Here is a 16612-nt window from a genome sequence, read left to right on the forward strand (position 1 = left end):
GCAGAAGTTGGTATTTAGATAGCATCCGGGATTGTAAGAATTGGTGCTACTAAAATTTGTCTATTGCCAATTGTATTTCTCAAAAATGTTACTCATGTGTTAGAAAACGATTTATTATTTATGTTTGATTTACACTATCTGCTTGTCCCCTATTATTCCAGTGGTTGGTCTGGTATTTATAGGGCCCGTTTATGTGTTATCGGAAACGTATTTAGCATATTGTTGCAATCTAAACTAAATTTGATACACTACTCGTTTTCGGGTAATCCAGAATAGCGTCCGTACAGGTTTAAGGTATGTTTTGTTTTAGGGTGGTATTTCGATTTGGTATTACCCCCACGCACTCAGCCAAAATCGTAGGTAATCGTTATAACAACGGTATAGTAGATGATATATACCTACACAGTTATTATAGGTATAACTCGTTAATTTCATACAATAAAAGTGTATGAACGAAAATGTAGCTAGAAAAAAATTATCGAGTTCTCGAACCAGCTATTATTATGCGTACGGACTAGGTCATATTTAAAATCAATTCACTGAGGTATGTTACAATACCACACATTGCGATTAATATTATAATAATATATGCCGCGGAGACGGCGAGGTGTCTTATCCTATCCGGGGTCGTCTGGAAGCCGGTGGCGGCGCTGTGTACACGTCGTCGCGTCTAAACAACCACAGCGGCCCACAGCGGCCCACGCCGCCTCGGAGTTCCGCACATCATCAAGTATAGGTACCTACCTGCAGCAGGTGACCGCCGCCGCCGCCGCCGCCGCCCGAGGTTTCGGAAAAAAAAAAAGAAGGAGCGGGTTTTTATGACGTATTTACCGCCCCTTTTGAAACGGCCGTGGCGGATAAAAACATTCCCCCTCGCCCGTCGTCCGCCGTGCCGCACGCGAGCTTCTATAGGTACGCGCAATAATACGTCTCGAAACCGAACGAACGCCAATGGCGCGCTTTCGCCTGTGCCCGTGTGCGCGTGCCTGCGTGTCCGTGCCCGCGGGTGTGCTTGTGTGTGAGCTGCGCGCGCGCACACAGCCCTTCGGAGGACCCTGCGACGCGGCCGATCAATATGTGACGAGTTCGGCCGTCGTCGGGACCGCCGTACCAGTCTGCCTAGCTCCGTGGCGTTAGTAATTAGCAAGCATGGCGACCGCACAGTGATAAAAATATAATTTTTATTTTTTTTTTTTTTTGAAGAGAGAAAAACATCAATCGACTCTGTGCGCGGCACTCGAAGCATATCGTAATAGAGGTGAGTCCGCACGTCCAATAATAGTATTTACCTTTATCCTCTTAAAATTATTTACGTGTGTAAATGTGTGTGTGTGTGTGTGTGTGCGTGCGCTTGAATGTGAGCGTGTGCGTGTGACTTCGATATTATATATTATTATAGGTACATATTATTTTATTGCATTGTTATTATTACTTATTGTACATAACTGCGCACACTTATGAATAACTTATCTGTAACCGATCGGGTTAACGCGGCGGCGGCTACCTCAGCCGGTTATTTTGGACGTCATTTAAAGTCTTTTCGTTTTTCGTATTATTCATAGGTACCTAGGTACCAGTTATGGTTAGGCACTCATTGCACGACGACGGGCACAGGCCTGGCGCTATGCGATTACATATATATATAGGTGGGCACACATAATACCATCCCGTCCTCAATTTATAATAATATTACATACTCTACGTACACACATCGGCCAAAAGATAAGTTTCTTTTGTAAACTCTCTGGACAGTCCAACGTCATAAAGCGATGATGCGAAATTGCGAACGCGTATCAGTAATAACCACATTTGATTCGTACCCGGTTCGAGACAATACACGATTTGCACGCCAAGTTGTGTAATATAGACTAGTATTACATATATTATAGAATTTCAACAAGCTAGGATCCATTGGGCCCCGGAACATTAGACACTTAGTAGGTCTTTTTCAATACTCAAACTTGAAACATAATAATAATTGAATTAGTATTTTTAAGGTTGTATATGATTTTTTAACTATTTACCATTTAAAATAATAACGAAAAAGAAAACTTAGACTAACAAAATAATTATTTAATATAATTTTAATATTACACACAATTTTAAATTATTTAAATAAATATACTTCAGTCGCCACAACCACTGCGGTACAAAATTATACTTTAAGCTTTGAACATTAACATAAAATATTGTTAACCCACGCGAATATATCAAAAACGCCTAATATAAATTCATAATTAAACATGTTAATACTAATAAGTAATATTACTATATTATAATAAAGTATAATTTAAGAACTATAAATGCCGTAATACCATGTACTACATTGAGTTATATGGTTTACAACTACTATTATTATCACTAATTTACAAACTTTTTCAACTTATATTGTTATCAAGCAATTATTTTTTATGAATGTATTTGTTATTATTTAATATTTAGTAATATTTCGTTTTGTTTTTATTTTAATTTAATTTTTTAAAATTTCTTTTGAACGTGTGCATCAAGAAAATTGTAGAAAGAGATGGCCCCTCTTTAATCCGGGTTTGGCGTTCGACATTAAACACGTCATAATATTAGATAACGTCATAAAATAACTTGCCACAAACAACATAATGTATATTGTATACAACGATCGACAAATGGCATTTCAACTGGTTCAATTCGAAATGCAGTGGCGTATAATTAACTGATCATTTTTTTTTATAAATATGTACATCAAACGATCCAATCATAAAACGATTAAAAACAATATCGAGTAGCAACGATGACCCTAGTCCTTAGTTATTCAATGTTGCTAATTTGAAGATGTAAAGTAGCAAAATTTGAATTATTTAAATCCAAACGTAATCTGTAATTGACTGATATGTATCCCTATCATATATTTAATTACACTATAATTTCAACAATGAATCCTGCAAGTGCTTAAAAATATATGTAATGATTATATGTACTACCTATTATTGTTTACCTATTATTTATTTAATACCTATATTAGTTATATATTTCATATAAAATATATAAGAATATTTTTATACTGGCATTAGGTAAAATAGAACATTGACTTGGTTTGTATCGATACACCCTTAATCGTTATTAATATCATCGATGTTTATTGGCACTGACCAGGCAAGGCGGTACCTACCTTTATATTTGTGAGATTTACTTACTGGTTTCATTAATGGTCTTAAATTATACAATTTTGATGAATAAAATGGAATCTACTGTAGTTAAATCAATTTATTTTCGTGCGAATGAAGATTTTAAGAAGAATGTTAATAAACTGTTTGAATTGGTTTCAGAATATTATAAATGTTTTAAAAATTGAAATAAATACTAATAGTTCGAATAATATCGAATGTGGAAGATTTAATAAATTATAAACTATAATTTAAAAATGAAAAGTCAGGTTCCCTTACAAATCCAATTGTTTTACGTGTCATTAATTTAGTTAGTTGATGATAAGTTTTAAGAACTTATAAGTTAGGTACTTATATATAGTTATATCCATAAAATGCTTAATAGTTCAATTATTGTATTATGATGAATAAAATAATAATATGCTGAATTGACAAGACAGTTTCATAAAATGTAAATGCTAATAAATGCATTATATTTATACTTTAGGATGGTAAGATAGGATGGTAAGACATGAAGATTTATAATGATAAATAGTAATTCGTCATTCGAGTTCATGTATTTTATAATTCTGTAACAAATTAATGTGACATTATTAATAAATTCTTGAACGAATTGAGTGCTCATGTAATGTTTAAGACCTAAAAGTTTGTCGTTCCATAGTTGTTAATTATTATCAATTTTCTTAGAATAGAATTCAAATTATTCAACGCAAGTACCTAGTTAACATTTAAAAAGTACATCAGAAGTAATGATGTTAAGTATATGGTTATATTATTAGTACTACATTAGGCATTATGCCTATATGCGGGCCATATTTGTTAAAAAATAAGGGTTATTATTTAAAAATATATTATTGTTCCCGCATTATCGATTCTGATGCATATTTAATGCCGTAAAATATTACTATATTTTTTCATTCACAAACATTTCAACTGTATTTTTGGTGTCGTAATATATATATATATAATTTTTATTTGCACACATAATTTGTGTTGAACTGAATAACATAAATTGTTTTTTTTCCAAACAAGGATGGATGGAAATTAATGTAAATAGTTTAAATGTAGTCATTTTTAATTTTTAATTTATTTGCTAGTAATAATAATGACCATATAAAACATTTTCTTAAGAAAATCAACAGTATATATTTAGACTGAATAAACATGAACATGAAATTGTTTTAATTTAAGCCACGGCTTTATACCTAAAATATTATAGTAGGTATCTATAGTAATTATACCATAATATAAACATCGATTGACCGCTTAATGTCATTCAAATACTAATTATTAGAAGCTTGCTATTTAGTTTTTAAAAAAAGATCTGACATTATCTAGTCGGTTAAACTGCCAATATTAGTACATTTTGAATCATAGTCGTACGTGTGTTAGATACTTATATGTTTCATCTCTAGGAATATTTCAGATGTATTTAAACCTAAGTTTCCTTAAGTTAACAAAAATGTAAATCAGTTTTGGATAATGCAGTTGTAAAAACGCTTTACAAATATGTAAATGTTATCGTTTGTCCATTTTACGTGAGCCTCCACAGAGAATAAGCCTTCTTCTTCAAGGTTCTGTACTATTCCATAGTTCGACCATTACATAAGTATGGTTCCTATGAGATCTTTAAATTGTCACTAACTCATCAATTTTAAAGCGAGTTCAAAAATATTTCCTTTCTTTCTTCACGCATTGAGCACCATATTCACCACTTAATATTTTTCAACTGATATTGTTAATATATATTGAGATCTTTGTATTACATTTTTAAGATGTTTGATCCAACAAATAAAATGTTGTTGACAATTATGGAAAAAAACTGAAAAAATTGAAAGTTGAAATTATCCGTAAACAGCTCAAAACAAGTCAAAATATGTTGAAAATTCTATCAAGTATAATATGAATTAATAATATAAACATATGGTGTAAATTTCAAGTATTTGCAGTTATTTGTTTTTGAATTACAACAAAATAAGAAAATCGCTTATGAGAAATGGAGTGATCCAATATTGTAAGAATTTCAACTTCAAACACTCATAAAATTTTAATTTGACTTTCCAGTAGAATTATTTTTTAACGAAGGTAGACAAACTTTGTATTTAAATTTTAAATCGTAGATATAAAAATAACATTCCTTATGAATTTCCAACTTGAAATAATTTGCAAATTTTTGAGATTTTTACGAATTTTGTCAAAATTCTAATAGAAAATATTGTGAATTTTTTTTAATTTCCACTAACAACAACTTACGAAGAACATTGAATTTTGAACCTTGACATTTTCAAGTATTTTGACCGAGTAAACATTTTTTATCGACATGAGTTAAAAAAAAAACAAATAATAACACGGGTTATTTACACGGAATATTTTGGGTGCATAGAAAACGCGGATATAAACATTCAGTGAAAATTTCAAGTATCTACGATATATTTTTTAGAGTAACATCAAAAACCAAAATCGGTTTTGTCGAACACTATGTTTCATTAAAAATCCCCGTTTATCCTTAATATTTTGTATCAAAGTATTAACTAGATTTACTTTCCTATGAGAAAAGATGCTGTTGAAGAAAATCGAGGCATTTTTACTGTCCTGAAACGAGATAACAAAACAAAAAAAAATATAAAAACCATACGTCTTTGTAAAATCAATATATTCATCGCTCCTCTTAGAACCTAAAATGGTCACTTGAGTTATGTTATTTCCCTCAAATTTATAAGAATGGATAATTCCTTGAAAAACATTTGTCTGGAATGGCCAGGAATACTTGAGAATTCGTTGAAATCAAAGGGAAATCGAGTTACAGTTTACGTATCGCAAGACTAAATAATGGTATATTTTATTTCAATATGAATGTATTTTTTGTTAGTAAATTTAAATTCAAAGAGCACCACTTAAACTGCTTGAAAATATATACAAAAAAACAAAAAATTAGGTTTCAATAAGGATATGTACCTGTTTAGGAAATTAGGTGGAATCAATGGGTCTCATACTCCCATAGCTCCATTACAATTCTTTGATTTTTTACTACAATAATACAAGAAAATAAATAAACAAACAATAATCATTGTATGTTCTACCTAACAATTGAACCCAACAAACCTTTTATAATAGTTAATGATAATAAAATATACCAAATATATAAAATAAATATAATTTTTTATTTCTTAATATTTTAAAGAATTGTAAAAACTTAAAATATCACTGTTAATTATTGAATATAATTAGTAAATAGGTATAATGAAAACGGGGTGTACCGTAAAAAGGCGATAAAGATTATAAAATAATAAGATATATGAATTTAAAATAACAGATTATATTCTAGGGCGTATCAAAATCCCGATAATGAATTTCGGGACACCTCGACGAACTTTAAAAACTATCCATACTAATTATACTATAATACTTATGATATTCTAAACTCGAGGTATAATATGCAATTTTGGATCCATGGTAACTAGCGAATAGATAAAATTATTGGGTACGTTGGGTAGTATATAATATTATATAAGTACTTACTATGACCACAATATTACTCTTTTTCTACTAAAAATATTTGTTATACATTATGATTAATAACTAAACTCCATCGTATTATAGTAGATACAAGGTTTTATAATGCATTTTATAATTATTTTTTTGTATCTACACAGTTATATGATTATGTTTAACAAAAATACATAATTTAAGACATAGGATTGCCAATATAATAATCAAACATATTAATTGAAAAAAAAAATGTAATTTTTGACAGTTTTTTGTATTGCCTACCAAGTCAGATAGCATAATATGCGGGTATGACATGGCGTCCTCTTAAAATGTGATATCTGGATTAATAATCAGTTGTTATTAATTAGTACATCACCATTATAATTTGTACATTTTATCAGATCATGTACATTTTTTAGAGTCTGGGATAGGAAGCTATACTGAAATGAGAATCACCCTACAAATTATATGCCAGTTATTATAATGAGCAACTTGTCTGGAGTTGAGCTTAGCTTACAATTATCATTACATATTATTAGTGTCTATAAAAATAAATTTTGATTATTTTTTTATTGTAATAAATTTAAAAAAATATATAATAGTTTTACATGATATCAAAATGGTTTCAATAAAATATCCATTTTAAGAACAATGTTTTTGTTGGTATTATAAATATACGTTTAATATATGAAAACATTGTAGGTAGATCGTCCGTATTTTATAACAAAAAAAAATCAAAACTTATATTAAAACAGAATTATTTAGAAAAAGTAAATACAAAAAAAAAAAAAAATTTTATATTGTTACAATCTGTAGAATTTTATTAAAATTATATACTGTGTTCTATTATCCAAGAAAATTTATCTCATAATGAAAAAGTCATAACTGAATTTTTCTATTTGTAATTTTAAGATTACGCGCGATTCCCAGTAGTATAAAGTATATTTTTTTTATATATGTAAGAGATGGAGTTAAAATATTTAGGATCTAGATAATCTATGAATTTAAAAACTCAAGATTTTCTTGAATAATTAATTTTATCATTGTCCTATATTTCCTTTTTTTTTTAGAGATTCATAATATTTTATTTTATATGGAAAAGTCATTTCCTTAAATACATTTCAATTGATATGTTAGAACACTACCTAGAATTACGCAATATAGCAGAATCTTGTAAAATTATATTTTTATTATTTGTTCTGGTTGACATCATACAAGAATTCCAAACGAGATTAGTTGAACAATAGGTAGGTAATGAATAAAAAGAAAAAGAAATTCAATCAAGTCCACAGTAGGTATTTCATTATTTGTTTGCAGACTCGATTGGTTGGTACTGGGCTGAACCACCGAGGACCGCGGTATAATAATTGCAGCTAGGATTATCGGTGGCATTTTTTTTCACTTGTTTAGGTATATCAATAATTGTTTCACAACCAACCCCACTCAACAGTATTTTCTTCGTTCACGAATTACTAGATAATTCAATCAGAGAGTAGGTATATAGTTATCTGAAATTAAGTCTTCTAAAAAATTGTTCTAATAATTCATCAATAGTCGTCGGAATTATCTGCAGGTTGCGACATGTCGTTGTCTTAAAAGCGCTCACTGACGATTTCTGGGACGATGTCGCCTCTGTATACTTTTTTGAGTGATACAATTTCGCCCATCGTTCGATATAAAGAAATATAGTATTATACATTTATTCTCCAGTATCCACATTCAGTCCACAGACCGACAACAGGACCAATACGTTTGGGATTTTAAATTAAGATTTGTGATTTTTGTTCAGTGGGGTTAATAAATCACTCGTCGTTACAGTACATTTTACTTTTATCTGTTTTTTTTCTGTTTAAATTGACAATTTATTTTCATTTTTATTTTTAGTAGTATACGCTGTTTGATAGTTATGTCCTTGGAGAATAAAATAATATGTAGAAATAGACTTAAGTTTGTATTTTGTATTAGATGGATGAAACAAATACCAGTTTGTTATCCAGAAGATACCTATTACCGGTTAAATCTGATTTGATTGTGTTATGGTTTCAAAAATGCACAGAGTGTATTAGAATGAACTGAATAATGCAATCACTGTTGTTTTAATCAATTCTTAAATTTTTTTTATGTTATTTATAAACATTTGCTTTAAATTTAAAGTATACATTTTTTTTTTCATTTTTATTTAATGAAACTAAAAATTAAAATTTTAAAAATTGACAAATTGCAAATCTGATTATATGAGCAATTTGTATGGTTAACATATTTATTTAAGTCAAGTAGTTGATTTTTTAGATTTTTTGAAAATATCGTTATTTTTGTGGAGTAGGTCATTCATTGATTCTAAACGTAGTTACATTTTTCAAAATATTCTTTTCGGACATTTTCAGATGTAAGTTAATCTTAAATTATTTTTATAGCCATCTTCATTAAAATGTAAACAGTATGCACTATACTATCATACATACTATTGTTCTCTTAAAAAACTCGGATATCAACTAAAAAATATCAAACTTATGGGAAAACAATATTTTGATTTTTCATAAATCTATCGACATCCTTTTTTTGACATCAACGATCAGTGTGAATAATTTTTTAATACTTTATTGCTAATTTTTCGAAATTTATCACATTTTTTACTTACATAATTTAGCAATCTATGCATGTACATCACGAAAAAATCTTTTTTACATATATCATTCAGAAAACAATGATTTAAATATACACCTTACCTACATTTAAAAAAAAATTAACGTAGGCACATTCAAACTATGCGTAGCTAGAGACGTTTGATATGCGTTGGTCAGGGCATGTATCGTGTTAAATTTGCATTACAATTAGGTAAATAAAACTACACAATCATAATAAAGGAAAATTATATCCGATAAGAATAATATGCAGTCATTACATTAGGCACCCTTTTTATGTAGCGTAGTACATTTCATTTATTTTTTTTATTTTTTAACCTTTTTGCCGATAAAAAATAAATTTATTTCATCTGGTAAATAAATAATGCAAATTCTGTCAATTTGTTGGGATGCTTTTTTATATTATAAATTTGTTGGGTTAGATTTTTTATTTTATAAGAACTCTGTTACTTAGAATGATTTTATATCTAAATAAATAATTATATAGGTTAAGTTTAATACTCTTCATATTGAAACTAATTAAGCAAAATATTGTAAAAATAGAAATATTATTAGGAATACATTAGAAATAGGATTGTTAGTTTATTTTTTTTAAGAATATATCAAAAAACCACCAATATGTTTTTACTCTTTATATAACATTTTGAAGTGTTAAGTTTAATTCTCACTTTTACTGAGGGAAACTGAATTGCATACAATTGTATACAATAATATAAGTTAATACTTGACGGAATCGCTTGATTATTTTAAGACGAGTCAAAAGTTGTTCAAGCACACACTCACACATATTTAAATATATAATATAATACTAACATATTTGTTTTTATTTTTATGTTAAGGGGTGTTTGGATCTATTTTAAATGTTCCTGTCCAAGATCGAATCAAACAATCGGACTGATGTGCAGCTTAGGGTTCAAAACACGCAATAGTCCATCGCAGAAAACGTCATTGCGTTGGGGCGATTGTTGTCCGCTGTGGTTTTGAGCCAACTGCACTAAAACCCTGTAGGGAACTAAAATCGGCTTGCACTTATTTTTATTTTTGTAACTACGAGCCAAGTTTTCCGTTTCATAAGAGTTACCTTTATTAATCTGTTAACAAAAAGTATTTCGATATACATATCCTATATTTGTTTAAACTTTGTTACATACATTTTTATTGATATATTTTTGTTGTGTTGAAAAAAAATACCTAACAAAAGCAATTCGTTGGTGATATTGTTACCGGAAATGTGTTAGCGAAGCTGATCCAGAGAGAGTACTACTTGAAGACGAAAGCGAGAACAGTCGACCGGAGGTCAATTTAATTACAAAGAAAACCACTCGTCCGATAAACCGTCCGTGAGTGTTAATCGATTAAACTAAGCTTCTTGTACGACGTAATAAATCACGTCGAAACAATCGTATACAATATCATGATTTTTTTTTTACCGTAATATTCTGACCATTGCAGACGATGAACGTCGTGGGCGTCATATCTATAGTTTTCTTCTATTGCCTAATCCTGTCGGTCGGACTATGGGCCGGCAAGAAAAAACACACCGGAAACTCGGAGGAAGAAGTAATGCTGGCGGGCAGAAATATTGGGCTTTTCGTCGGCATATTTACTATGACGGGTATGGTGTTTGCTTGCTATATAATAGCGTTATCTAATGATATAAAATGCACAGTACGCAGGACGTTTTTTCATCTCATTATTATCATGTTCGGGCATTATGCGATTTAACTTTTTCTTTTTAAACTTTTAATGGCACATATTAATATGCTATTCTACACCACTCCGTGGTTAAAATATAAAAACACTTTCAAAATGTTTTATAATGATACGTACATAATATATAATTTAATACTTAAATAAGGAGTTTTCCGATTAGCGAAAAAAAAAATGACTCATGTACAGTGTACATTTATTATTTACACGTGTGAGAAATACATCGATTTAACTTGTGCTATTTGCATAATGCCTTCGTTTCAGCAACCTGGGTCGGCGGCGGGTATATTAATGGGACGGCAGAAGCGATTTACACGTCAGGCCTGCTATGGTGTCAAGCTCCGTTCGGATATGCTCTAAGCTTGGTCTTCGGTAAGTGATAGGTACACTCTTAATGTGCAGTATTTTAAATATGTGATTTTGCAATAATTATCATATTTGGTGTACACTTTGTCCATGAAACTATATTAAGTATAATCTTATAGTCAGGGCTGGCTTGGTGAATAATAGGGCTATGTGTGAAATGTTTTTGGGGGCCTATTTAGTGGGTGTTAGCCGTTAGATTTTAAGTGTTTTGGGGCCTCAGAGACAGTCCGATTTTAAGCTTATCGATGAATCTGAATCATTAGTTAAAACCATGAACTATGGACTAGATGGTTTATTTCTGACACAGACTTCGGTGCCTTTCAATGCGCTATGCTCACGTTATACTACACGTCTAGAACGATGCACACACGAACCGCCTTCAAACTGGCCATGCTTATTGTATCATGTAATTCGTTTTTAAGCTATCTATTTATAATAACCATCTATAACCAAATTGTTTCTATAGCACGTATAATCAATATTTTATAACCTATATTATCCTTTAAAAAAAGTAATAACCGTTTTTTGACCGTTCACTCGAAGTTATATGGTCATAATTTTGTGGCACATACGACTATAAAACGGTTTCATCTGATAATACATATTCGTAGAAAATAACTCAATAATTCTTACTCAAGTTTCTCGTACACAATTTCAAAGTTTTTAGAAGAATATGAGAAATGTATTTTTGTGTAGGTAGTATGAAGTATAGTTAGTATAATATTATGTAAGTATTTATTTAATTAGAATAAAAAACAAACAGTTTTAGTACCCGTATAAATTATAAAAGTTTGCTAATACTCGTTATTTAAACTCCAAAATGGTGTACAATATGGTATGGTTGTGATTATTAAATTGATGATAAAATATTATAAACAAAAAAAATCAGGTGGAATATTTTTCGCCGATCCGATGCGCAGACAAGGGTATGTCACTATGTTGGATCCGCTTCAAGATTGTTTTGGCGAACGTATGGGAGGACTGCTGTTTTTACCAGCTTTATGCGGTGAAGTGTTTTGGTCCGCCGGGATATTGTCTGCTTTGGGTACGTATAGTAATATGAATATATATTGAAATATTATTAAAAATTAAAACCATACGCCGCATGTTCGTATGGGTCTTATATGTAGGAGTAGGATTGTAGGTGTATATCGATATCGCTTCATCAATCTGTATGAAAAATGAAAATAATAAAATATGCAATATAAATGTACAGGGGCCACGTTGAGTGTGATCATCGAACTGGACCAGGCTACCAGCGTTATTTTGAGCTGTTGTATTGCAGTTTTCTACACCATTTTCGGAGGACTAGCCAGCGTCGCTTACACGGATGTCATTCAACTGTTTGCTATCTTCATAGGACTGGTAAGACACATCATCCCGACGTATCAATATTTTATTTTAATATAAAACAACAAAATTATATAATATATTTAATGTAACAATATCGCACAAAGTTTTTGTTTTCTAGAGTATACTCTAAATTTAAACTATGTTCTTCATTAAAAACTCTTTTCTGTTTATTAGTTCGCTCACTAATCAACTATGTTGCCCTATTTAAATATCTAAGTTCCCATCACTAAATAAGGACTAATTATCCTATCTATGTTCCCTATCCTCTACCAACGATTGATTGCACTCTCCTTTAATATGTCTTATGCAACTAGCAAAAAAAACTCAATTTTCTCTTTTTGAGTTTTTGAACTTTAAATTATTAGCAAATAACTTTTATTGCTACCGAGTCGATTTCATTGAGCTTACTTCTGTACAATTCTAAAATTAATAAATAAATATAATATCCGAAATATTGCACGCATATAATAATGTACCTAACTAATAAATATTATTATCACTGTCATAGTGGTTGAGTGTGCCGTTTGCGTGGTATAACAAGAAAGTCGATTTCAACCAGCCTGGTTTGGATTTGGTCGGCGAGATCAAGGGAAAGGATTTCTTGAGCTACATAGATTACGCATTGCTGTTGGTGTTCGGTGGAATTCCGTGGCAGGTCTATTTCCAGAGAGTGTTATCCAGTAAATCTGCTGCACAAGCTCAGATACTCTCATTTGTCGCTGCTTTTGGATGCTTCATCATGGCAATACCACCGGTCATTATTGGAATGGTAGCAAGGGCTACAGGTATGTATAGTATACACTTATAAATTATACATATATTGTATATATTATTCAGTAAACATTTAAATGTCAGTATAGTTGACTGGGCAGTAAAATGTAGTGTCACGATAAATGCTTATGCTAACAATCGATATGACCTCATCGATTCTAATCACTAAACCATTTTTTTTCATCCGAACTAATGAAAAATAATAATATTTATGTTTTTTACAAAATATCTTCTTGAAATATAATTAAAGTGTAGCACAAAAGCCACCTAATTTAAAACTAGGTATGGGTTAAACTTAAATTTAACACCAAATCGAACAGTTCAAATTTCATAAAGTTGAGGGTGTTTTTTTTATATTTTTTATATTTCACCTTTCCCATTAAAAACTAAAAAAAACAATTAGTTCAAAAAGATAATTGTATTCGTTCTGCTATAGTTGCACTCATTTGCCTTTTTCGCATATATAGCCGCAAACTCGAATAGACATATTTTAGTAGCATTTAAATTGTGAACATTGCAGCATTAGAAAACTTAATCATAGACTAAATAAATCAGAATGGACACTAATAGATGATAAGGAATTATATGAGAAGTATCGGGAAATCTGATAAACGAATTAGCCATTTTTTTGGAGGAATCAGTATGGCTATGATACATATATATACATACATATATATATATATATATATATATATGTATATAACGTATTATATATATATACATTTATAACAATATTATCTTTTTCCAAAAAAATGTCTGCTTATAATTATTGTCATCATATTGAAGTGTCTATAGAGCCTGATCTAATCTTGGATAACTCGTGAGATCTATTTCCTAGTTTATTATTGTCGTACAGACATGATACATCATATATAAGAGAATATTACTTTTTACAATATTTAATTGTTCTATTGATATTATAAATAAAAGCAATAATCATGTATATATATATTAGTAATATACATTACATTTTGGTTCACGTAACAGATTGGAATCAGACGAAATACGAAGGACCTATGCCAATGACTCAGAAGGAAACTAGCATGGTTTTGCCAATGGTTATGCAATATCTAACTCCAGATTGGGTGGCATTTTTCGCATTGGGCGCGATTTCTGCAGCTATTATGTCTTCGGCCGATTCCAGCGTTTTGTCAGCCAGTTCTATGTTTGCGCGAAACATCTATCGGATGTTATTACGACAAAGTGTAAGTTTTGCATATACGTTTTTACCTATATGGAATATTATAATACGTGATATGTATGTGGCAAATGTATGCTTATATTAAACTAACGTTTTTTAAACGTTTTAGGCATCAGAAATGGAGATTGTCTGGGTCATGCGATTATCCATCGTAGTCGTCGCCTTTTCCGCTACGACTATGGCAATTACTATCCCGTCCATTTACGGCCTGTGGTCCATGTGTTCTGACCTAGTTTACGTTATCCTATTCCCACAGTTAACTATGGTAGTTCATTTCAAACACTATTGCAATACATACGGGTCACTAGCTGCCTACATAGTAGCATTTTACATACGAATGGCTGGCGGCGAACCTCTGTTGGGTCTGCGTCCTATGATACACTTCCCAGGATGGGACGGTGAAAAACAACTGTTTCCGTTCCGGACCACAGCTATGCTCTGTTCATTGTTTACGCTGGTATTCGTCTCGTGGTTTACAAAGTGAGTATTACCATACCATATGTTCAAGGTTTTATACTATTATTATTATTGTATCAGGCACATAATATATCAGTACTCCTAATATGACGTATTTTCAGTGCTATACACATTTATGGGGTGTGGGACAGGCATGGATTCAGAAGCTAAGGGGATTTAGAGGAAATAATGAGAGGTCTTCATTCAAATCATTTTTAAAAATGTTAATTTAAAAATTGAACAATGAAATATATTTTATGTATAAAAATCATTACAAAAATTTTGAAAAATCATTTTTACCTAAAAATTATTAAATTATGAAAAAACATCGAAAATATTGAAAATTGCGAAATGTTGTATACAAGTTCTCCGTACTATATACCGTATAGGGGTATTACTCAGTTAATTGCATCTGTTCATACATATTTTCATATAATCAGTAATTCCGCGTTCGCAGGTGGTTATTTATCAACGGTAAGTTGGCACCGCACTACGACTGGTTCCATTGCGTGGTGAACATACCAGAAGACGCTGTGCGAGTTGGAGAGCCACACGAGGGTGAACAGATGACTACGCTCACCTCAGGTAAGATTGGGGAGGGGTGATGGAAAATGGTTATTATAGTCACCGACTGGCATTTAATTTATGCATCGGTCGCTTTGCAGGTCCGATGGGGCCGCAGTACGGTGCCGCTGTGACCACCGGTCTGGTCGGCAAAGACGAAAGGAACGGCAGAATCAACCCGGCACTGGACATCAATGATGACGAACCGACTACCACTACCGCGGCTGTTCAGAGAAAAGCCAGCGTCGTGGGAAAGGTGTACAAGCAGGGGTACGAACAGACGACCACCGGGTTTTGAGTCGGCCCCGTTTTGATAGGATCACGAGAATTATCGTAGTAGCCCTCTATTCGCAACATATTGTAACCTAAAACCCTTAAGTCTAATACAACAATAATAACTATTCACAAAATTGGACCGGTATCAACACGTTTGGGTATGAATTAACATTAAAAAAAAATATGGATATTGCACGATTGAGAGCATCCGTACTTTTTATGTGTGCTTACCATTTTGAGCACATGTACTATGTTTACGTCCAATGATTATTGGCTTCCGACACTAGTTCAAAAACACGGTTGAGGACAGTATAGTTTAAACAATTGTAATATTTATATATTAAAAAAAACTTTACTACCTATTTAGTTTATAAGGACAGACATTACGACATTATAACAATTTATATTTGTAATACAAAAAATGGTATAAGCTGCATTTTTTGAAATGTTTCAAAAACATAAAGTAATACGGTTTACTTTAAATTAAACCATAAGATATATTTTCAATTATTGAAGAATATCAATGAAAATAATTATAAATAGGTAATTAAAGCTACAATTTTTATTATTAAATCAAAAAATTAATGATTGATAATGTTTTACTCGAGTTATTACTTATTTCAATTTAATAAAGCTGTAATGCG

At 31.0% G+C, this 16612-nt stretch overlaps 1 protein-coding gene across 1 annotated transcript; it reads left to right on the plus strand.

Moving 5' to 3' along the window:
* Positions 1-1083: 1083 nt before the first annotated feature.
* Positions 1084-16295, plus strand: LOC111034664 (high-affinity choline transporter 1). Its single transcript, XM_022315970.1, has 12 exons — positions 1084-1258; positions 10111-10275; positions 10473-10611; positions 10724-10886; positions 11246-11353; positions 12237-12392; positions 12564-12712; positions 13209-13485; positions 14459-14676; positions 14782-15152; positions 15586-15713; positions 15794-16295. Exons 4-12 carry the CDS (start codon positions 10727-10729, stop codon positions 15988-15990), a joined length of 1764 nt encoding a protein of 587 aa, XP_022171662.1. The 5' UTR covers positions 1084-1258; positions 10111-10275; positions 10473-10611; positions 10724-10726; the 3' UTR covers positions 15991-16295.
* The last annotated feature ends 317 nt before the right edge of the window (positions 16296-16612 follow it).

This window comes from Myzus persicae, unplaced genomic scaffold, assembly GCF_001856785.1.
Source record: "Myzus persicae strain clone G006 unplaced genomic scaffold, MPER_G0061.0, whole genome shotgun sequence".
Lineage (NCBI taxonomy): Eukaryota > Metazoa > Arthropoda > Insecta > Hemiptera > Aphididae > Myzus > Myzus persicae.

What these genes read in the sequence shown, in the direction of transcription:
- LOC111034664 (XM_022315970.1), top strand. Translation starts at nt 10,727, where the DNA reads ATGAACGTCGTGGGCGTCATATCTATAGTTTTCTTCTATTGCCTAATC. An exon ending in CGGCATATTTACTATGACGG is followed by an intron (nt 10,887 to 11,245) that starts GTATGGTGTTTG and finishes CCTTCGTTTCAG; the next exon opens with CAACCTGGGTCGGCGGCGGG. An exon ending in TGCTCTAAGCTTGGTCTTCG is followed by an intron (nt 11,354 to 12,236) that starts GTAAGTGATAGG and finishes AAAAAAAATCAG; the next exon opens with GTGGAATATTTTTCGCCGAT.